At 48.8% G+C, this 16672-nt stretch overlaps 1 protein-coding gene across 2 annotated transcripts in view; it reads left to right on the top strand.

The window, feature by feature from the left end:
* Positions 1-212: 212 nt before the first annotated feature.
* The window catches only part of ATP2A1 (ATPase sarcoplasmic/endoplasmic reticulum Ca2+ transporting 1), a 16973-nt gene continuing 513 nt past the window's right edge, over positions 213-16672 (top strand). The window contains exons 1-21 of one of the 2 annotated variants that reach the window (XM_027862821.1): positions 213-481; positions 768-785; positions 1286-1368; positions 3598-3702; positions 4385-4523; positions 8107-8187; positions 9025-9110; positions 9356-9653; positions 9971-10137; positions 10844-10932; positions 11288-11390; positions 11701-11832; positions 12904-13029; positions 13223-13441; positions 13809-14144; positions 14445-14665; positions 14798-15000; positions 15291-15376; positions 15569-15702; positions 15850-15967; positions 16223-16340. In XM_027862821.1, the coding sequence (XP_027718622.1) occupies positions 364-481; positions 768-785; positions 1286-1368; positions 3598-3702; positions 4385-4523; positions 8107-8187; positions 9025-9110; positions 9356-9653; positions 9971-10137; positions 10844-10932; positions 11288-11390; positions 11701-11832; positions 12904-13029; positions 13223-13441; positions 13809-14144; positions 14445-14665; positions 14798-15000; positions 15291-15376; positions 15569-15702; positions 15850-15967; positions 16223-16340 (2980 nt within the window). In that variant the 5' untranslated portion in view covers positions 213-363. Of the gene's footprint in view, positions 482-767; positions 786-1285; positions 1369-3597; positions 3703-4384; positions 4524-8106; positions 8188-9024; positions 9111-9355; positions 9654-9970; positions 10138-10843; positions 10933-11287; positions 11391-11700; positions 11833-12903; positions 13030-13222; positions 13442-13808; positions 14145-14444; positions 14666-14797; positions 15001-15290; positions 15377-15568; positions 15703-15849; positions 15968-16222; positions 16341-16672 lie in introns of those variants that run through there. The other variant, XM_027862823.1, reaches the window with a different exon arrangement.

The following is a 16672-nucleotide window of genomic DNA, read 5'->3' as shown; positions in this document are numbered from 1 at the left end:
GGCAGGGGCCACTCTGGCCTTATGAGTGACATCTCAGGCTGCAGCCCCACTGTTCCCCCTCTGTCAGCAAAAATACCTCTCCTGGCCCCTCCTGTTAGGGTCTTAGCCAGCCAATCCTGGGCCTGGTGGGGGGGTTGGGCACCCCCTCAACTCACTCATAAGGGCCAGCTGGGGGTTGGGGGGGTGGCCGGCTGCTGTAGGTTGGACGGGGGTCAGAGTTACGTGAAGGGGAAACAAGCCCATTGGGGGGCTGAAGAGAGACAGAGATAAGCAGGTGGAGAGACTAAGGAGGAAATCCCCCACGTGTAAAAGAGACCCCCTGGAAAGAACGCACCGGCCCCTGGCCCCCAGGAAGGGAGCAAGATGGAGGCCGCACACTCCAAGACCACAGAAGAATGCCTGGCCTATTTTGGGGTGAATGAGAACTCTGGCCTCAGCCCTGACCAAGTTAAAAGACATCTAGAGAAATATGGACCCAATGGTGAGTATTTGGAATTGGAGCTGACTATCCCTTCCTCAGTAAGGTCCCTTTACCCTACAGATTCTGGGGGGAAAGCTCAGTTGTAGCACAACTGAATTCTGGAAGGGAAGTGGGAATTGGTGGGGTAGCATCTCCAAGGTTCTGATCGTCTATAGCTTGTCGCACTTTCTGTGGCCTAATCATTTCACTTTGGCCATGATATTATGGGAATGGAGGAAATGTTGGGCAGAAGAGACTGTGTCCTAAATGAATTGTTTTATTCTCTTCTCTCCCAATCCTATTCCAGAACTCCCTGCAGAAGAAGGTAAGTCAAATAATCCTGTATTTCTCCCTCCCCTTCTCTTACCCCCCTCCCCCCAAGCCTCTCTTTCTGCCCCACTCCTTTTGGTCTACAGGCCTTCGCCCTTAAAGTCCTTTCGTCAGTGATTAAAATCCACCGGACGGGAAGAGCTTCTTATTTCTGCCCTAGTACACTGTCCATCCTTTTCTCACCACCACTCCCCCTACTCCCCCGCAAAAAAATACAAAAAAAGAAGGAATGTCACCCTTGTCTAGAGAGAGGTGTAAGCCCAGTTTCTGCTCTTCCCCCACTGAGGTCTGTCTCTTGCTCCTTAGGATAAGGAGTTGCTCAGGGCTGGAAACTTTAATTTCTCCAGGCCCCGGATTCAGGCCCCTCTCTCTTTGTTACCCCACATCTCTTAGCTGTTTTCTTCTCTATCCCTAATCCCAAGCATCCAGCATTTCTGTCTCTGCTCATTGCTACCTGGATGTGGCAATCTCCCTTCCCCTGCCTTTCTCTCCCAGGCAAGTCCCTGTGGGAGCTGGTGATAGAGCAGTTTGAAGACCTCCTCGTTCGGATTCTTCTCCTGGCTGCCTGCATATCTTTTGTAAGTGCTGCAAATGGCACGAACAACAGGGGAAGAAGGTTGGGGGACCATGGGAGGAGGGGTGCTTTCCATGAGGTGACAAAGAATTGGGGTTGAGGGAGAAGCTAGGGAAGGACTGGTTCCGGAATTCCTTTCCCTCTCAAATCCTGTTTCCTTCTCTCAAAAATTGTGATAACAATTGTTGAGAGAAAAATGCTATGCAAATCTTATACAGGGATGTGTTATTATTTTCATCAATATCATAACATGTACTGAAGAAGTATATTATATAAATAATGATAGATTCATAGCACTGGCTCACGCTGAGGTTTTGTATCAGGAGGATGGAAGATGATGGAAGGAGGGAGGGGCGCTCAGCTTAGCGTTGGAAACCGAGACTCATCATCAACCACAGGGTCGGGGCAGGCTTGAGGGAAGCCTGAGGGTCTGCTCAGGAACCCATGGGGAGGAACAGAGACAGATGGTGGGGTTGCAGACAGGGGGTGAGGTGGGGGACTGAGAGTGCCTCCCCTCCCCTTGGACTCGGGCTGCTTACCCTGGGGAAACTCTCCGGAACGCGAATTTGACACCTCACACTGCCTGCCTCTTAAAAGGTGATGGCAATTAAAAATAATAATAATAATAATAATAACAATAACTCAGCCCCCTCCCGGGTCGGCAGGACAGACTGATTAGCTAGCACCACTCCCGGCATGCTCTGGGGCCCGGGTTCCCCAGCCTTGGGAGGCTGGGGCTTCTAGGGAGTCCCCATCCTTCCACGCTGATTGGGCCAGCGGGGAACCGGGGAGCGCCGGTCGCGGAATGAGCGGCTCGCTGCCTTCGGTCGCGCTCTGGCTCCCAGCCTGGATCCTTTCTTCCCAGCTTCCCCAGCCCTCATTTTCCAAAAGACTGACCCCTAGCTTCTCTTCCTCTCCACTTTTAGCCAGGGTCTACACCCCAGGGGAGGGTCTAGCTCCCCTCACGTGGCTCCCGCAGCCCCCAGGTCTCTCTACGTCTCCTAATTAATCTGCAAAAGCCCTGCCCTTGCAGTCCCTCCAGCCTCGATCTCTTTCCTCTTTGAAACAATTCTCCAGCCCTCCTGCCCTCACCCTGGGCATCTCCTTCCTCATCCTACCGTTCCCCGGTTCTCCCCCACCCCTCCCCATTTCTCCCTTCGCTCTAGCTTCCGGCTCCCCCCTGCCCTACAGCCCTCCACCACATGCCCGGTTGGGGTCACATCTCATCTTCCTTCCCCAGCCTTGCAGCAGCTCCTCCCTCCCTCTCATGCTCACTGATCATCCCTTCAGCCCTCTGGAAATTCGTCCTCCAGGTCCCTTTGCCTCCTCACCCTTATTCCCTTTCTTCTTGGCTGTCAGGGCCCTTCTTTTCCCCTCTCAAGTTTGTATCTTGACATTTGCTGGAGCTGTCACTGGGCAGGGAAAACAGCTGGGGCCGGGTGTGTGTGCACGAGGCCCGGTAATCCTATCTCCTCACAGCTCTCTTGAAATTGGAGCCCCCCTCCTCCCCTAAACCCTGGGCTGGGGTTGGGAGGGAGGGCTCAGGCAGCGGGGTGGGTCGCAGTGCCTGTTCAAATGGGTAGAGTGTTTTGCAAAACAGTTTTGTGGGGAAAGAGTGACTGGGGAGTTTGGGTGGTCTCTGCAGAACAGAAAATCAAACCCAAGCTTGTAGAGAAAGAGACCTGAAATAAATCATCCATCCTTATGCTTGTGCATGTGTGTGTGTGTGTGTGTGTGTGTGTGTGTGTGTGTGTGTGCGTCTGTCTGTTTTGAGAAGCATAGTGTTAACAATGTTAGACTTACTGGATTTGGAGTCAAGAGACCTGGATTCAAATCCAGCCTCAAGACACTAGTAGAACCACAAGCAAAATTATTTAAACCCACAGAGCCTCAAGTTTCCTCAGCTGTAAAATAGGGATAATAATAATTGTAATGTCTACTTACCTCTCCCAGTTCATATAAGGAAAGTGCTTTAAACCTTTAAAAGCTACATGACTGTGAGTTATTATTCTGTGGGCTCCCCACTGCCTGTGTCTGCATGGGAGGGATGGACGTGAGCACACACTGATGTGTATGAATGTGGCCAGCAGCCCTCTGGATGGTTGTAAGTGTGAATATGCATCTGCATCCCTCCTTCCACCACAGGGACTGCTGGTGGTATGCATTTAATGAACTGCTTCCCCTTCCCGCCCTTCTCTGGGGCAGTCTCATGGACTCTGTCTCCCTCCCACAGGTGCTGGCCTGGTTTGAGGAAGGTGAGGAGACCATCACAGCTTTTGTTGAGCCCTTCGTTATCCTCCTCATCCTCATTGCCAATGCCATTGTGGGGGTTTGGCAGGTCAGGATCACTCCCTCTCACCCCTTGTGTGTGGTACCCTGTACTGAGTTTCTTTATTCCTCTTTATTTTGTCTCCTTTAATGGGTCACCCTGGCTTTTTGCTCTCCTCTCCTTAACATTCCCTTATCCCAACACTTTCTGACTCACTCATTTTATGTTTCCTTTCTTGCTGGTGCCTGCAGGTATCTTTCCTCCCATTCTAGTTTCTCACACCCAACCACCAAAGACCCTGTTTCTTCCTGCCCATTTTTCCTTTCCCCTATTTTCTGACCTTCCCCTGGCCCTTGGCTGTTTCTTTTCTCTACCTTTCGCTCCTCGTTCACTTTCTGTCTCTGCCACCATTCCCCATCAACATTTCTTTCCATCCTCATACACGTTTCTCCATCTTCTATTCTATCCCAGCAGCCTGCAAATACTAATACTAGTACCACTGCTCTGTTATTTCTCTATTTTCCCTAGATAACATTAAGGATACCCCCTCACAGTTAAACCTCTGTAACTTTTCTCCTTCTATAGGCTACCCTAATCTTTCAAGGACCCATTTTTCTTCCCTGACTCCCGTTCCCCACCCCCTGCAGCTGCCTACTTGACTCTCCTTTCCTGCTTGAGACTCTACAATCCTTTCCTCCCTGTTAAGGTGCCTGCTGATCACCCTTTCTTTCCCATGCTGTCTCCCTTGCAGGAGCGTAATGCAGAGAATGCCATTGAAGCTCTTAAAGAGTATGAGCCTGAGATGGGCAAAGTGTACAGGGCTGACAGAAAGTCTGTGCAGCGGATTAAGGCCCGGGAGATCGTCCCTGGAGACATCGTGGAGGTGGCTGGTGAGTTCTACATCCTGAGACTGGAAGAGAGGAGAGGAAGGGAATGGGGGAGTCTTATGGGTTGCATGTGCATGCATGTATGTACAGAGAGAATTTGTTCATCTGTGTGTGTGTCTGAATGAGCTGGGTGTCAGTGTTGAAAGGTTATGATGGAGGAGTTGAGGTGCAAGGAGGTTGGGAGGGAGAGGTAGAAAAGTCTTAGCTCCTCCTTCCCAGACTCCAAAGGAGGTCACCCCAGGGCATTCAGTCTTCTCCCCCTCATCAGCGCCCCCCAGCAGCTGCCCCCTTCTAGAGTCTCAACAGGAACAGCTAGTCCTGTCCCTGTTGCTGAAAGCAGAACCCCCTGCCCCCCCCTCCCCTTCCCTCACCCGGCACTTGTTAGCAACAGGTGTACCCAGGGCCCTGCCAATGGGCCCCATCACCCCCACCCCTTGCTTAGCTTCTCCCTCCTTCCCCCACCCCAAGCTTCGTCAGCTATAAATCTTGACCTCTCAGTGCCCTTGAGGAGTCTCAGAGGGGAAGGAGCGTGGGTGGCAGAGAGATCAAGCCCCCGGCCATGTATGGAAAATATGGGCGACCGAGAGAGCACGAGACCTGGTGTTGGGGAGGGGTGGAGGGTTGTGGGTTGGGAGGGAGTTTGAAGAGTGTCCCCGCCTCCTAGAAACCGAGGGACACTTAATGCCTAACTGGGGAGAGGGGTGGGGGCCAGGCGGCTAAGATTACGAGGGTTTTGTCCCCTTCAGCGGTTTTTATATTTGCACTTCTGCCCAGGGCTTCCCTCCATCCCTAAGGCCCCTCTGATATATATAAATGCTCTCCCTGTACCAGTACCCCGCTATGAGAGTATGGTGATTCTGGGGAGGGGAGCCAAGCGGAGAGGTGGGTGCTGAGGATTTCCCTCCTGTGCCCCAACACAGCGGCAGCATAGTTTGGAGCCAGGGCCATGACTATCTATAAATACTGCCTGGCTAGGGTAACAGGGTGTCCCGACATCAGCCAGCCTCTTCCCTCCCTTGTATCCTCTGTCCTCAGGATGGGTGGTCCCAGGGATGACTGGGGTGGGTTTCCTGCCCTCCAGTAATGGAAGGAAGGAAGGAGAGTAAGGGTGTACCCTTCCCCCCAGGACCATCCAGAAGGGTCGAATTTGTTAGGCTGGGGTCCCAGAGAGTGTTTTTCTGTTCCCTGAAAGGTCCTTAAATTAGAGAGGTCATGCCACAGCATGACCTCTCTCTGTTCAGCACTGAATTCCTAGTATTAATTGATATACTCATGGGTCTTTCCTACTTCTGAGTCTACGTTCTCTGTTCCCAATCTGTGTATGTGCATCTCTCTCCTTTTTCTTTTTCTTCTTTCACCTCCTTCCACCATTTTTCTGTCTTGCTTTCTCTTTCCCCATCTTCCTTCCTTACCTCAGTTTCTCCTGTTTTCTTTATCCCAACTTGCTCTTTCATTAGCTTAATTTTTTCCATTTTTTTCCTTCCCCAACCTCATTAGGTGGTCTTGTTTCCCTAACTTGTCCGCTCGTAGTCATATGATTTGCTCTCTCATTGTTAATCTGCCCCACATTCTTTCGGTCAGTCAGTTATTTAGCAAATATTAATCACCACTGTGTGCACATGTGGAGCATTGTGTTAGGCAGTGGGGAAATTTGAAGACATAATTCTAGTCCTTATGAAACTCACAGACAGAAAAACCTCTTTTGTATTATGGATCCCTTCAGCAGTCTGGTGAAACCTATAGACCCCTTCTCATGATGATATTTTTAAATGCATAAAATAAAATACACAAGATTACAAAGAAAACAAATATTTGAAATTGTTGTATCAATTTTTTTTTTAAGTTCAGGGACCCAAGATTAAGACCCCTGTAAAACTCTAGTAGGAAGGTAAGACATAGACTAGACCACTATTAAAGAGGTTCAAAACCAAATTCTACCTGCAATCTGAGGAGGAATGTTGTTTCCAAGTGGAAGGTTCAGGGAAGACTTCCTGGAAGAAGTGGCCTTTGTTGAGTGGGAATTGAATTTCAAAGACCGGTGGGGAGGGCACAGAAGTGGGAAAGTGATGAGTTTATCTGACTTTCCCCCCTCACTTCATTTCCTGGCATGCCATTTCTCTTCCTCTCTTTACTATTCTCCTTCTGCTCTCCTTAACTTTATCTTGTCTTGTCTGATTTTTCCCCATTCCTTCAAGTTTTTCTTAGCCTTGTCTCGCCTTCCCTCTTTCATGACTGTTTCTCCCTCCTTTCTCCAGCTTCTCTTTCAAGCTCACCTGTTTCTCTCATGTTTACCTTTTGTTTCTTCCTTCTTTTACTTGGCTACATTTCCTCTCTCCCTCTCATTTCTTTCTTTGACCTTTTCTGCCTCTCCATCCTCAGGTCCTCTTAGCATACTGCTTCCTTATTAAGAAATATACATTATATATATATATATATATATAATATATATATACACAAACACACACATAGTGTTCCTATCCTCTGCTTTTATATAATTGACATTTTTGAATGTGATCCTCATCCTTCCCTCTTTCAGAGAACCAACTCTCACAATGTAAAATTAAAAGTTAAATATGGGGGGAAAAAAGCAATTCATCAAAGTTAAAACACATCAACAAGTCCTAGGTCAGATACACTGCACACACAGGACTACACATCTGCAAAGAAGGGAAGAAAGCATATTCTCATACAATTTCTTCAGGGCCAAGTTCAGTCTGTATAATTACGAAGCTTGCTTTCTTTTTTTGTTCTTTCCATTCACATGGTTGTAGTCACTGTACATATTCACTGTTTCTTATACTTCAGTAATATTCCATAACATGAATGTACTATAATTTAGTTATTAGTTATAATTTAGTTGCCCAATTAATAGGCACCTATTTCATTTTCAGTTCTTTGCTACTACCAAAAAAAAAGATGCTACTGTCAACATTTGTGTATAAATGAGATCTTTCTTCTTATTTTTGATGTCTTTCTGCTTTACATTGTGGGCATAGTAGGATATAGAAATTCTAGTCACTTTCTTAGCATAATTCCAAATTGCTTTCCACAATGGTTGGACCAATTCCTCCCTCTGTCAATAGGGTAACTTTCTATAATACTTCAAAAATTGACCATTCACATCTTTAATCATCCATACCAATGTGCTGGGTATGAGGTGAACCTTCAGAATTGTTTTGATTCACATCTCTTTTATTATGAGTGATTTCGAACAATTTTCTATATGGTTTTTCATCGTTTCCAGTTTTTTGGGGGGAAATGTTGTTCATCTCCTTTGACCACTGGAGAATGGTTCTTGGTCTTATATGTTTGTGATAGTTTCTTATATACCTTGGATTTCAGACCCTTATCAGAGATATTTAGTACAAAATTTTTTTTTGTCAAATATTTCTTATCCTAGCTACAAACGTAGCCTGGATTTCGTTCGTAGTGCACTATTTCAGCTTCTCTTTATGCATCTTGTTACCAATAAGTTATCCTTTTGTCCCTAGATATATCTTTCTTTCTCCTCTTGTTCCTCCCACAGTTTCCAGGAGTAAAGAAACAAGCTTTTCCCTCCAACTGACTTTTTTCCTTCCCTCCACAGTGGGTGACAAAGTTCCTGCAGATATCCGTATCCTGTCCATCAAATCCACTACCCTTCGGGTTGACCAGTCCATCCTGACAGGTGAGAGGCGGCCTAGGTGAGAGGTCTTTGAATGGGAAAGGGAGAAGGTGGAAGATAAAATCTTGGAAATATGGAGGGATAGAGATCCTCAGGATAGGGGAAAATGACAAATGACTAGGTCCTTCTCAGGGTTTCTGGTGGCCACTGTCCTTTGTTTCGATGTTTTCCAAACTTTTCCAGTTTGAGACATCTGGGGATCTATTGGGCTACATGAGAGGTGTGGGGAGTAGGAGGGAGTGTTCTCTCCTCACCTGCCCTCAATCCATCTATCCTTACATTCAAATCCCCCACTCCAAACCTCATTATACTCTGTGAAGATATTTTGACTTCATCCTGTCTTCTTTCTCTAAAATATCTATTTCTCTCCTCACTTCAAAAACTGGCATGGAGGAAAGCCAGGATGTTGTTATACTTCAAAGGACCCTGACAAATTGTTTGGGAAATAATACCCTGTTTCTCATAGACTTTTAGAGCTGGAAGGAACCTTAGAGTTGAACCTTGTCCAACTTCTTTCTCCACGGAGGAGGAAGGGCAGGGGATTGGTGGGAGTCCCTCTTTAGGCCGAGGGAGTCCAGGACTTAAGCACGGGTGTCTCCTACCAGAGTATGATTCAACCTAGCCCTTTTGAACCCTGACCCATCCCTTAGTAACGGAAAACAAGTGGGAGTCCTTGGGAAAAAGACAAGTTTCTTAATTCCTGGAGCCATTTGAGCTTAATGAGGGAGCGCTGACAGAATGATGTTTCTTGGAGTAGGCTTACTCCAAGGAGGAGAGGAGCAATGTAAAACCAGAAGGATGAAACAGAATCAGGTTAACTCTCCTGCCCCTTCTCTTTAGGTGAGTCTGTATCTGTCATTAAGCACACAGAACCTGTCCCTGACCCACGAGCTGTCAACCAGGACAAGAAGAATATGCTTTTCTCGGTGAGCTCCTCAGGCTCAGCTATTGCACATTGGCATCGGAGGAGGAGTGGGCCAGGACTGTCCCTCTGGAGTGTGGGAGGTGGTAGGAGAGGAGGGAATTGTGTCAGGGTGAAGGTTAGAGAAGCCTCACCAGTCCTGCCCAGAGTATGCCCATCTTCCCAGTGAGACCAGAGGCCTCTGTGGGGAATGGAAGATGGTGCTGTCCCCCTGACCTGATTTACCTGTGTCTGGTCCCCACCTCCCAGGGCACCAACATTGCAGCAGGAAAGGCAGTAGGTATTGTGGCAACCACTGGAGTGAGCACAGAGATTGGGAAAATTCGGGACCAGATGGCAGCCACAGAGCAGGACAAGACACCCCTGCAACAGAAACTGGATGAGTTTGGGGAGCAGCTGTCTAAGGTCATCTCCTTGATCTGCGTGGCCGTCTGGCTCATCAACATTGGCCACTTCAACGACCCTGTCCACGGGGGCTCCTGGATTCGTGGTGCCATCTACTACTTTAAGATAGCTGTGGCGTTGGCTGTGGCGGCCATTCCCGAAGGTGTGAGAAACCTCCTTTACGTCCCCTTTGCTTCCCCATCACCCTGTCTGCCTGCTGTCTGTCCTGCCTACTGAGTTCTGTCCCTTAGCTGTTCCCTCTGCGCCCCCACCTGGCCCTAAATGGAAGAATGTCATCTGTTCCCTGATGAGCCCGATTTGTCTCATTGTCTGGTCGTGTCTTAACACGATCACTTCTTTCCAGAGTACCATGATGTACCTGGGATGGCACCACAGCAGGCCCTCTATTTTCCTATCATCTCTAATGACTGCCCCTTCTAGGGACTCTACTCACTCCTTACCCCCACATCTGACCTCCAGGTCTGCCGGCTGTGATCACCACCTGTCTGGCCCTGGGCACCCGTCGGATGGCAAAAAAGAATGCAATTGTGAGGAGCCTGCCCTCTGTGGAAACTCTGGGCTGCACCTCAGTCATCTGTTCTGACAAGACGGGCACCCTCACCACCAATCAGATGTCTGTCTGTAAGGTCAGTGGACGGAACTCCTGTGGGTTCTGGGAGTGGAGTTAACCCGTGGTCAGGGTGGGGTAAGGTGTCAGACTAGCACTCCCCCCACTTCGCCCCTTATTACTTACAACCACTTATTTCGGCCTTGAAAGAGCATTAACTGAAGGTGGAACTGATACTGGGTGTGCAGAGTTGACTGAGGTCGCCCTTTCTCTGTGTTCACCTCATAGAAGGAGAGGGCTCTTCCTGCTCAACCCAGCTGCTCTCACTGCCTCCCAGACAGGCCACTCCCTGGCTCAGCTTCAAAACAGAATAGACTGATGTTAACTTTAGAATACTCACTGTTATAAATAAGACTCCATCCTTGCCCTGATTATAGAGTGTAAGGAAAGCTTGAGGGAAATTTGGTGGGGGAGGATTGAGGTGAGCTAAAAGCAGAGGCATGCTCGATGCCTGCTCATGCCACCATTAGTCTGGGAAATATGGGAGAGGGGAGAAGTTAGAAAAATTAGCCTTCCCTTAATACTGACAACTAACGTCTTTGTTGTATGTCTAATTCTAGGAGTGAGCTTAGGGCATTTAGAGAGAAGGGAGATGCCAAGGATTAGATACCTGTCTAGATAGTGAAGGTTACCCATCTTGCCAACTGTATCCAGCCTTGGTTGCCTAGTCAGATCTGAGGGAGGCTCTTTCTTAACCTTTCTGTCTCCCCTTTTCCCTCCTGCAGATGTTTGTCATTGATAAGATCGATGGGGATCTCTGCTCTCTGAATGAATTTACCATCACTGGTTCCACTTATGCCCCTGAAGGTGAAGTGTAAGTGGCCAAGATATCCCTCCCCACCCTCCAGATTTTCCCTTTCTCGTTCAGCCTTGTCTTTCTTCTATATAACCCTTTTGACTAGCATCTCTCTCTCTCTCTCTGGGTCCTACATTCAATCGCTGTTTCTTTTACCTTCCTCTGCTATTTTTGTCTTCTCCTTCCCTTCCCCTCCAGACTTATTCTCTCCTGCCTTCCCCATCCCATGTTCCATGGGTTACCCACCACTTTTCTTTACTATCCCTTTCTGACCACCTGTTCACTGCTTTTCCAATCCACCCCTTCCCTGTCCTTACCTGCCTTTCCCTTTCTCTCTGTCTTCCCCTTCATGCTCCCCCCCAACCCCCCACAGCTTGAAGAACGATAAGCCAGTGCAGGCAGGTCAATACGATGGGCTGGTGGAGCTGGCCACCATCTGCGCCCTCTGCAATGACTCCTCCTTGGACTTCAATGAGGTGAGGACCGTGAATAACTTCAGGTCTCAAGCCAAACTCCCACTCAGTGATTGCCCTCCAGCCAGGACAAAGGGAAATCCGAGGAAAAAGTGGGAGAAGCTGAATCCTTTCCTGGTTTGGGGTGGGATGGGAGAAAATGGTAGGTTTCCATCTCCCTTTTCTCTCTCTCTCTAAGCATTATTAATAGGAGTTGTATTTGTTCTCCTACGTGTGTGTGTGTGTGTGTGTGTGTGTGTGGAGGAGAAGATGGGTATCTGGGGAATGGAAAACATTCTCTAACCATTTCTACTGTTACTTCTACTCACATCAGGCCAAAGGTGTTTATGAGAAGGTCGGGGAGGCTACAGAGACAGCACTCACCACCCTGGTGGAGAAGATGAATGTTTTCAACACAGATGTGAGAAGTCTCTCCAAGGTGGAGAGGGCCAATGCCTGCAACTCGGTGAGTCTAAGAGGCTCCCCTCAACCATGGGGGGTTGGGCATTAGGAAGGACACAAAACTTAAGTCACAATTGAGTTTGAATTCTAGCTCCAGTACTTAACTCCATGTGCAGTCATTCTTTAAATTAGGAATAATAATATTTGTCTACCCCAACAGGGTCATTGTGAGGAGAGCATTTTGTAAACCTTAGAGGACACATAAATATGAGCTACCATGATTGTTTCTGACCCCTTTCTGCCCTTCATAGTACATTTGAAAGACCATTTTCTCGTGGAGATAAACAGTTGGTTTCCATTCTTGTTTTTTGTTTTTTTCTTTCCTTTCTTTTTTTTTTTTTTGTGAAGCAGTTGGGGTTAAGTGACTTGCCCAAGGTCACAGCTAGTAAGTGTCAAGTGTCTGAGGCTGGATTTGAACTTGGGTCCTTCTGACTCTAAGGCCGGAGCTATATCCACTGTGCCACCTAACTGCCTCAGTTGGTTTCCATTCTTTATAATGTTTGGCAGGAGGACCATTATTTCCCAAATCACTTCCTACTTCTGGGCTGAATAATCTCATTTCCTTTTACTTTTACTCTTAGGTCATATTCTTAACTTGTTAAGGCATTTTTATGGCACTTCTCTGGGCCTGATCTAGCCTGTTTATGCTATGCTCTAAATGAGACATGAAGCTGATACAGTGAAGGACTTTTTTTCCCCTCTTTATCCTATCTGCATAGGCATCATTGCCTAGTGGTTGAGTGCAGGGCTTAGAATCAGAAAGCTGTGGCTTCAAATCCTACCTTTGAAACTTGGTAGTGTTCCTCTCAAAAGTCACTTAACTTCTCTGGGTGCTTCAGACAAACCCCTAGGACTGGGAGAGGAAATTCTCTACACTGAAGAAAATCCCTATATGAAGGACCAAACTTAGTTCTACACTAACACTACTGGGCTGTGGTCTTCTGTGGTGTGGAATGTAATAGACCTGATTTCATGATGCTGTCTCATCCTCTTCCTCCCCACTCCACCCTAACCAGTCTATGTCTAACCTCCGTGTGAACTCAAACCCAACCTCTTCTCCCCTGCACTTTTCCAGGTGATCCGTCAGCTGATGAAGAAGGAATTCACCTTGGAATTTTCCCGTGACAGGAAGTCCATGTCTGTCTATTGTTCCCCAGCCAAGTCTTCCCGGGCTGTCGTGGGAAACAAGATGTTTGTCAAGGTTAGAACCCAGAGTGGTACTATTAACTGCTCCCTGGGCCCCAGGAAAGGCCCTCCCCCTTCTGTTACCAAATGCCCAACTGTTCTCCTGTCCTTTTGTAGGGGTAGGCAGAGCTGTTTTTTTATACTCTTCATACTCTTTCACGTTCTTGAGGAAGAGCAGAGGTTTCTAAGGTCTATTTCTTTTCTTTTAGGGTGCTCCTGAGGGGGTCATTGACCGTTGTAATTACGTGCGGGTTGGCACAACAAGGGTGCCACTAACAATGGCAGTGAAGGACAGAATCCTGACTGTGATCAAGGAGTGGGGCACAGGCCGGGATACCCTCCGATGCTTGGCCCTGGCCACCCGGGACGCTCCACCCAGGCGCGAGGAGATGTTTCTAGATGATTCTTCCAAGTTCATGGAATATGAGGTGAGTTAGAGAGTGACTGCCCCCCCCAATCCTACACTGTTTCACCTTTCTCCTGGTTTGACCCACCCTCTGAGTCATTATTAAAAGCACAGAGTTGGAGGTGAGTGACATTTCTGTTTCACTTTTGTGTCCCTATGTCACACCTCTCATCCCCTCTGTTTTCCCATCCTCATGCTCACCTTGCCCCCCCCCCCCCGGCAAATCTGGGTTCTCTGGAAGGTGTGCTAGTTTTCCACCCAACCATTCCTCAGATGGACTTGTTAGGATGGGGTACTCTCTTCCCCATGGCTGTCCTGAATCACTTCCCATCTCCATTTCCCCCTACGTTTCTGTCTAAGCTCAGAATCCCTTTGTTCTGTCTTCTCAGATCGATCTGACATTTGTCGGGGTAGTGGGGATGTTGGATCCACCCCGCAAGGAGGTCACAGGCTCTATCCAGTTGTGCCGTGATGCGGGAATCCGAGTCATCATGATCACAGGTGACAACAAGGGCACAGCTATCGCCATCTGCCGACGTATTGGTATCTTTGGGGAGAATGAGGAGGTGACAGGCCGAGCCTATACAGGCCGGGAATTTGATGATCTGCCCTTGGGAGAGCAGCGGGAAGCCTGTCGCCGGGCCTGCTGCTTTGCCCGCGTGGAACCTTCCCACAAGTCTAAGATCGTTGAGTACCTGCAGTCCTTCGATGAGATCACTGCAATGGTGAGGACTTGAGGGGGGCAGAGTGGGGAGGTATGGAGAGGGGACAGGGACCTGGGGGGAGGTACAATAAAGGGCTCTCAGATCCTCTGATGAGACTACAGTGATGGGGGTGCACCGAAGAGCCATGGGAACGGAGAAAGCTAGAATGAGAGTGAGGGACTGGCACGAGGAACAGGGTGGATTTGGTGAGGACAGTGAAGTGGGACGTATAAAACAGTTGGATAAGAGTGGCGTGTGGGCTGTCTGAAGCTGGTCAGTTCTGGGTTTCTCTGGATACACACGCATCTCCTCACCCTACAGACGGGAGATGGTGTGAATGATGCCCCAGCTCTGAAGAAGGCTGAGATTGGTATTGCCATGGGCTCTGGTACTGCTGTGGCCAAGACTGCATCGGAGATGGTGCTGGCAGATGACAACTTCTCCACCATCGTGGCCGCCGTAGAGGAAGGCAGGGCTATTTACAACAACATGAAGCAGTTTATCCGATACCTCATTTCCTCCAACGTTGGGGAGGTTGTCTGGTGAGCTAGTTTGGTGAGGGGGAGGGGGGAGGGCCAGGAGCTGGGGAAAGAGAGGGGAGTCCTCCTCTTCTCAGAAGAGGCCTGGTAATCAGAGCGACTGAATTCCACCACCCCCTTTCCCTTCTCCTGCAGTATCTTCCTGACGGCAGCCTTGGGACTGCCTGAAGCCCTGATCCCTGTACAACTGTTGTGGGTCAATCTGGTGACTGATGGGCTTCCAGCCACAGCCCTGGGCTTCAACCCTCCAGATCTAGACATCATGGACCGTCCCCCAAGAAGCCCCAAGGAGCCCCTCATTAGTGGCTGGCTCTTCTTCCGCTACATGGCTATTGGGGGTGAGGATCCCTGCTCCTATGACTGTATCTTTTCGCCCTCACCACCAGTTCCCAATCCTTTGTCAGCAACTCCTCCTGAGAACTTCTCTGTCCCATAAAGCTTAACTCCACTTCTGCTAGGGAATTCTGCCAATTCCCAGTTTCTAGCTCCTGTTTCTTCCCATATGGCCCACCTCTGGGCTTCTGAATCTTCAGCCATTTATCTCTCTCTCTTTTGACTTATCTCCCCCTAGTCTGGTGACCCATCCCTTTCTGTAACCTTCCTTTTCTGTCTCTTCCTTTCCCTCTAGGTTATGTGGGTGCAGCCACAGTAGGCGCAGCAGCTTGGTGGTTCATGTATGCAGAAGATGGGCCTCGTGTCACCTACAGCCAGCTGGTGAGGAGGGAGGAGGGGAATGGCTAGCTGTTGGATGGGCTGGTTCCCCAGGAGATGACTAAGGAAAGGTGGCAGGCCCAGCGAATTATATAGGGGAGACTGTACCATGTGAATCAGAAAGAGGGGTGTTCTGAGGCAGCAGTAAGGAAATTATCTCCAGTGCCCAACTCTGATCCTTACTTCACTTTACAGACTCACTTCATGAAGTGCACAGAGGACAATACTCACTTTGATGGTGTGGACTGTGAGGTCTTCGAAGCCCCTGAGCCCATGACCATGGCCTTATCTGTGCTGGTCACCATTGAGATGTGCAATGCTCTCAACAGGTGAGGATGCTGCTCCTTTGAAGTCCCTTCACCACATCGCCCTTTTCCCTGGACATTTTCCTCCTTGTCCCCATTTTTCTGAATTGTTTCTCTGCCTTCCCTGTTCTTTTCCCCACCACCGCCCTTGCTACTGTCTTCCTGCTTCAGCCTCTCAGAGAACCAGTCCCTAATTCGGATGCCCCCCTGGGTGAACATCTGGCTCGTTGGCTCCATTTGCCTTTCCATGTCTCTCCATTTCCTTATCCTTTACGTCGATCCCCTACCGGTGAGAAAGGCCTGTGCCCTGAAGTCACAATTAATCTACTTTCCCTTGGACTTAGATCCTTGGGCTGGGGTTCATTTAAGGATCATAGGGCTATCAAGGGGGTGAAGAGAACATGGGGACTAGATGGAGATGTTGGTCTCAGCCCTGGGTCCTATGCAAGAATGTAGTTGTTTTCTGTCCTTCCTCCTGGGATCCCTTAGCAGCCAGACTAGGGATAGCATCACAGGATGTCACTCACTTTGGGCCCATCCACAGATGATTTTCAAACTGCGGGCATTGGATGTAACCCAATGGCTGATGGTCCTCAAGATCTCACTGCCTGTCATTGGTCTGGATGAAATCCTCAAGTTTATTGCCCGGAACTACCTAGAGGGTAAGTTGTCTCCCTTCCCAAGCACCTTGAGACCCTAACTCTCCAGGGCTGCGGGTGCAGTCCCTCTGCGCTGCTCTATGTCCCTCTCCCCCACTTCCCCCCCCCAAAAAATCTTCCTTTCCAGGTGGAAATATACCTCCCAAGCTCTGACCAGACCTGTGTCTGCAAAGGAACAAATCAGCTCTCTTATTTCTTCTGTTCCCTCCTAAACTTGGTCCAATCCACACTTGGGGCCTTGTCACATGGTCTCCACGTACTCTCACCCTACACTGTTGGTGTCTCGGTCCCATCCTCTACCCCCTTCTATCGATAACTCGTTTCTCTCTGTCCTC

The sequence above is a fragment of the Vombatus ursinus genome, unplaced genomic scaffold (assembly GCF_900497805.2).
Source record: "Vombatus ursinus unplaced genomic scaffold, bare-nosed wombat genome assembly UNPS02014770.1, whole genome shotgun sequence".
Taxonomy (NCBI): domain Eukaryota; kingdom Metazoa; phylum Chordata; class Mammalia; order Diprotodontia; family Vombatidae; genus Vombatus; species Vombatus ursinus.
The sequence above is the reverse complement of the archived record's forward strand: the minus strand, read 5'-3'. Positions and strand labels throughout refer to the sequence as shown.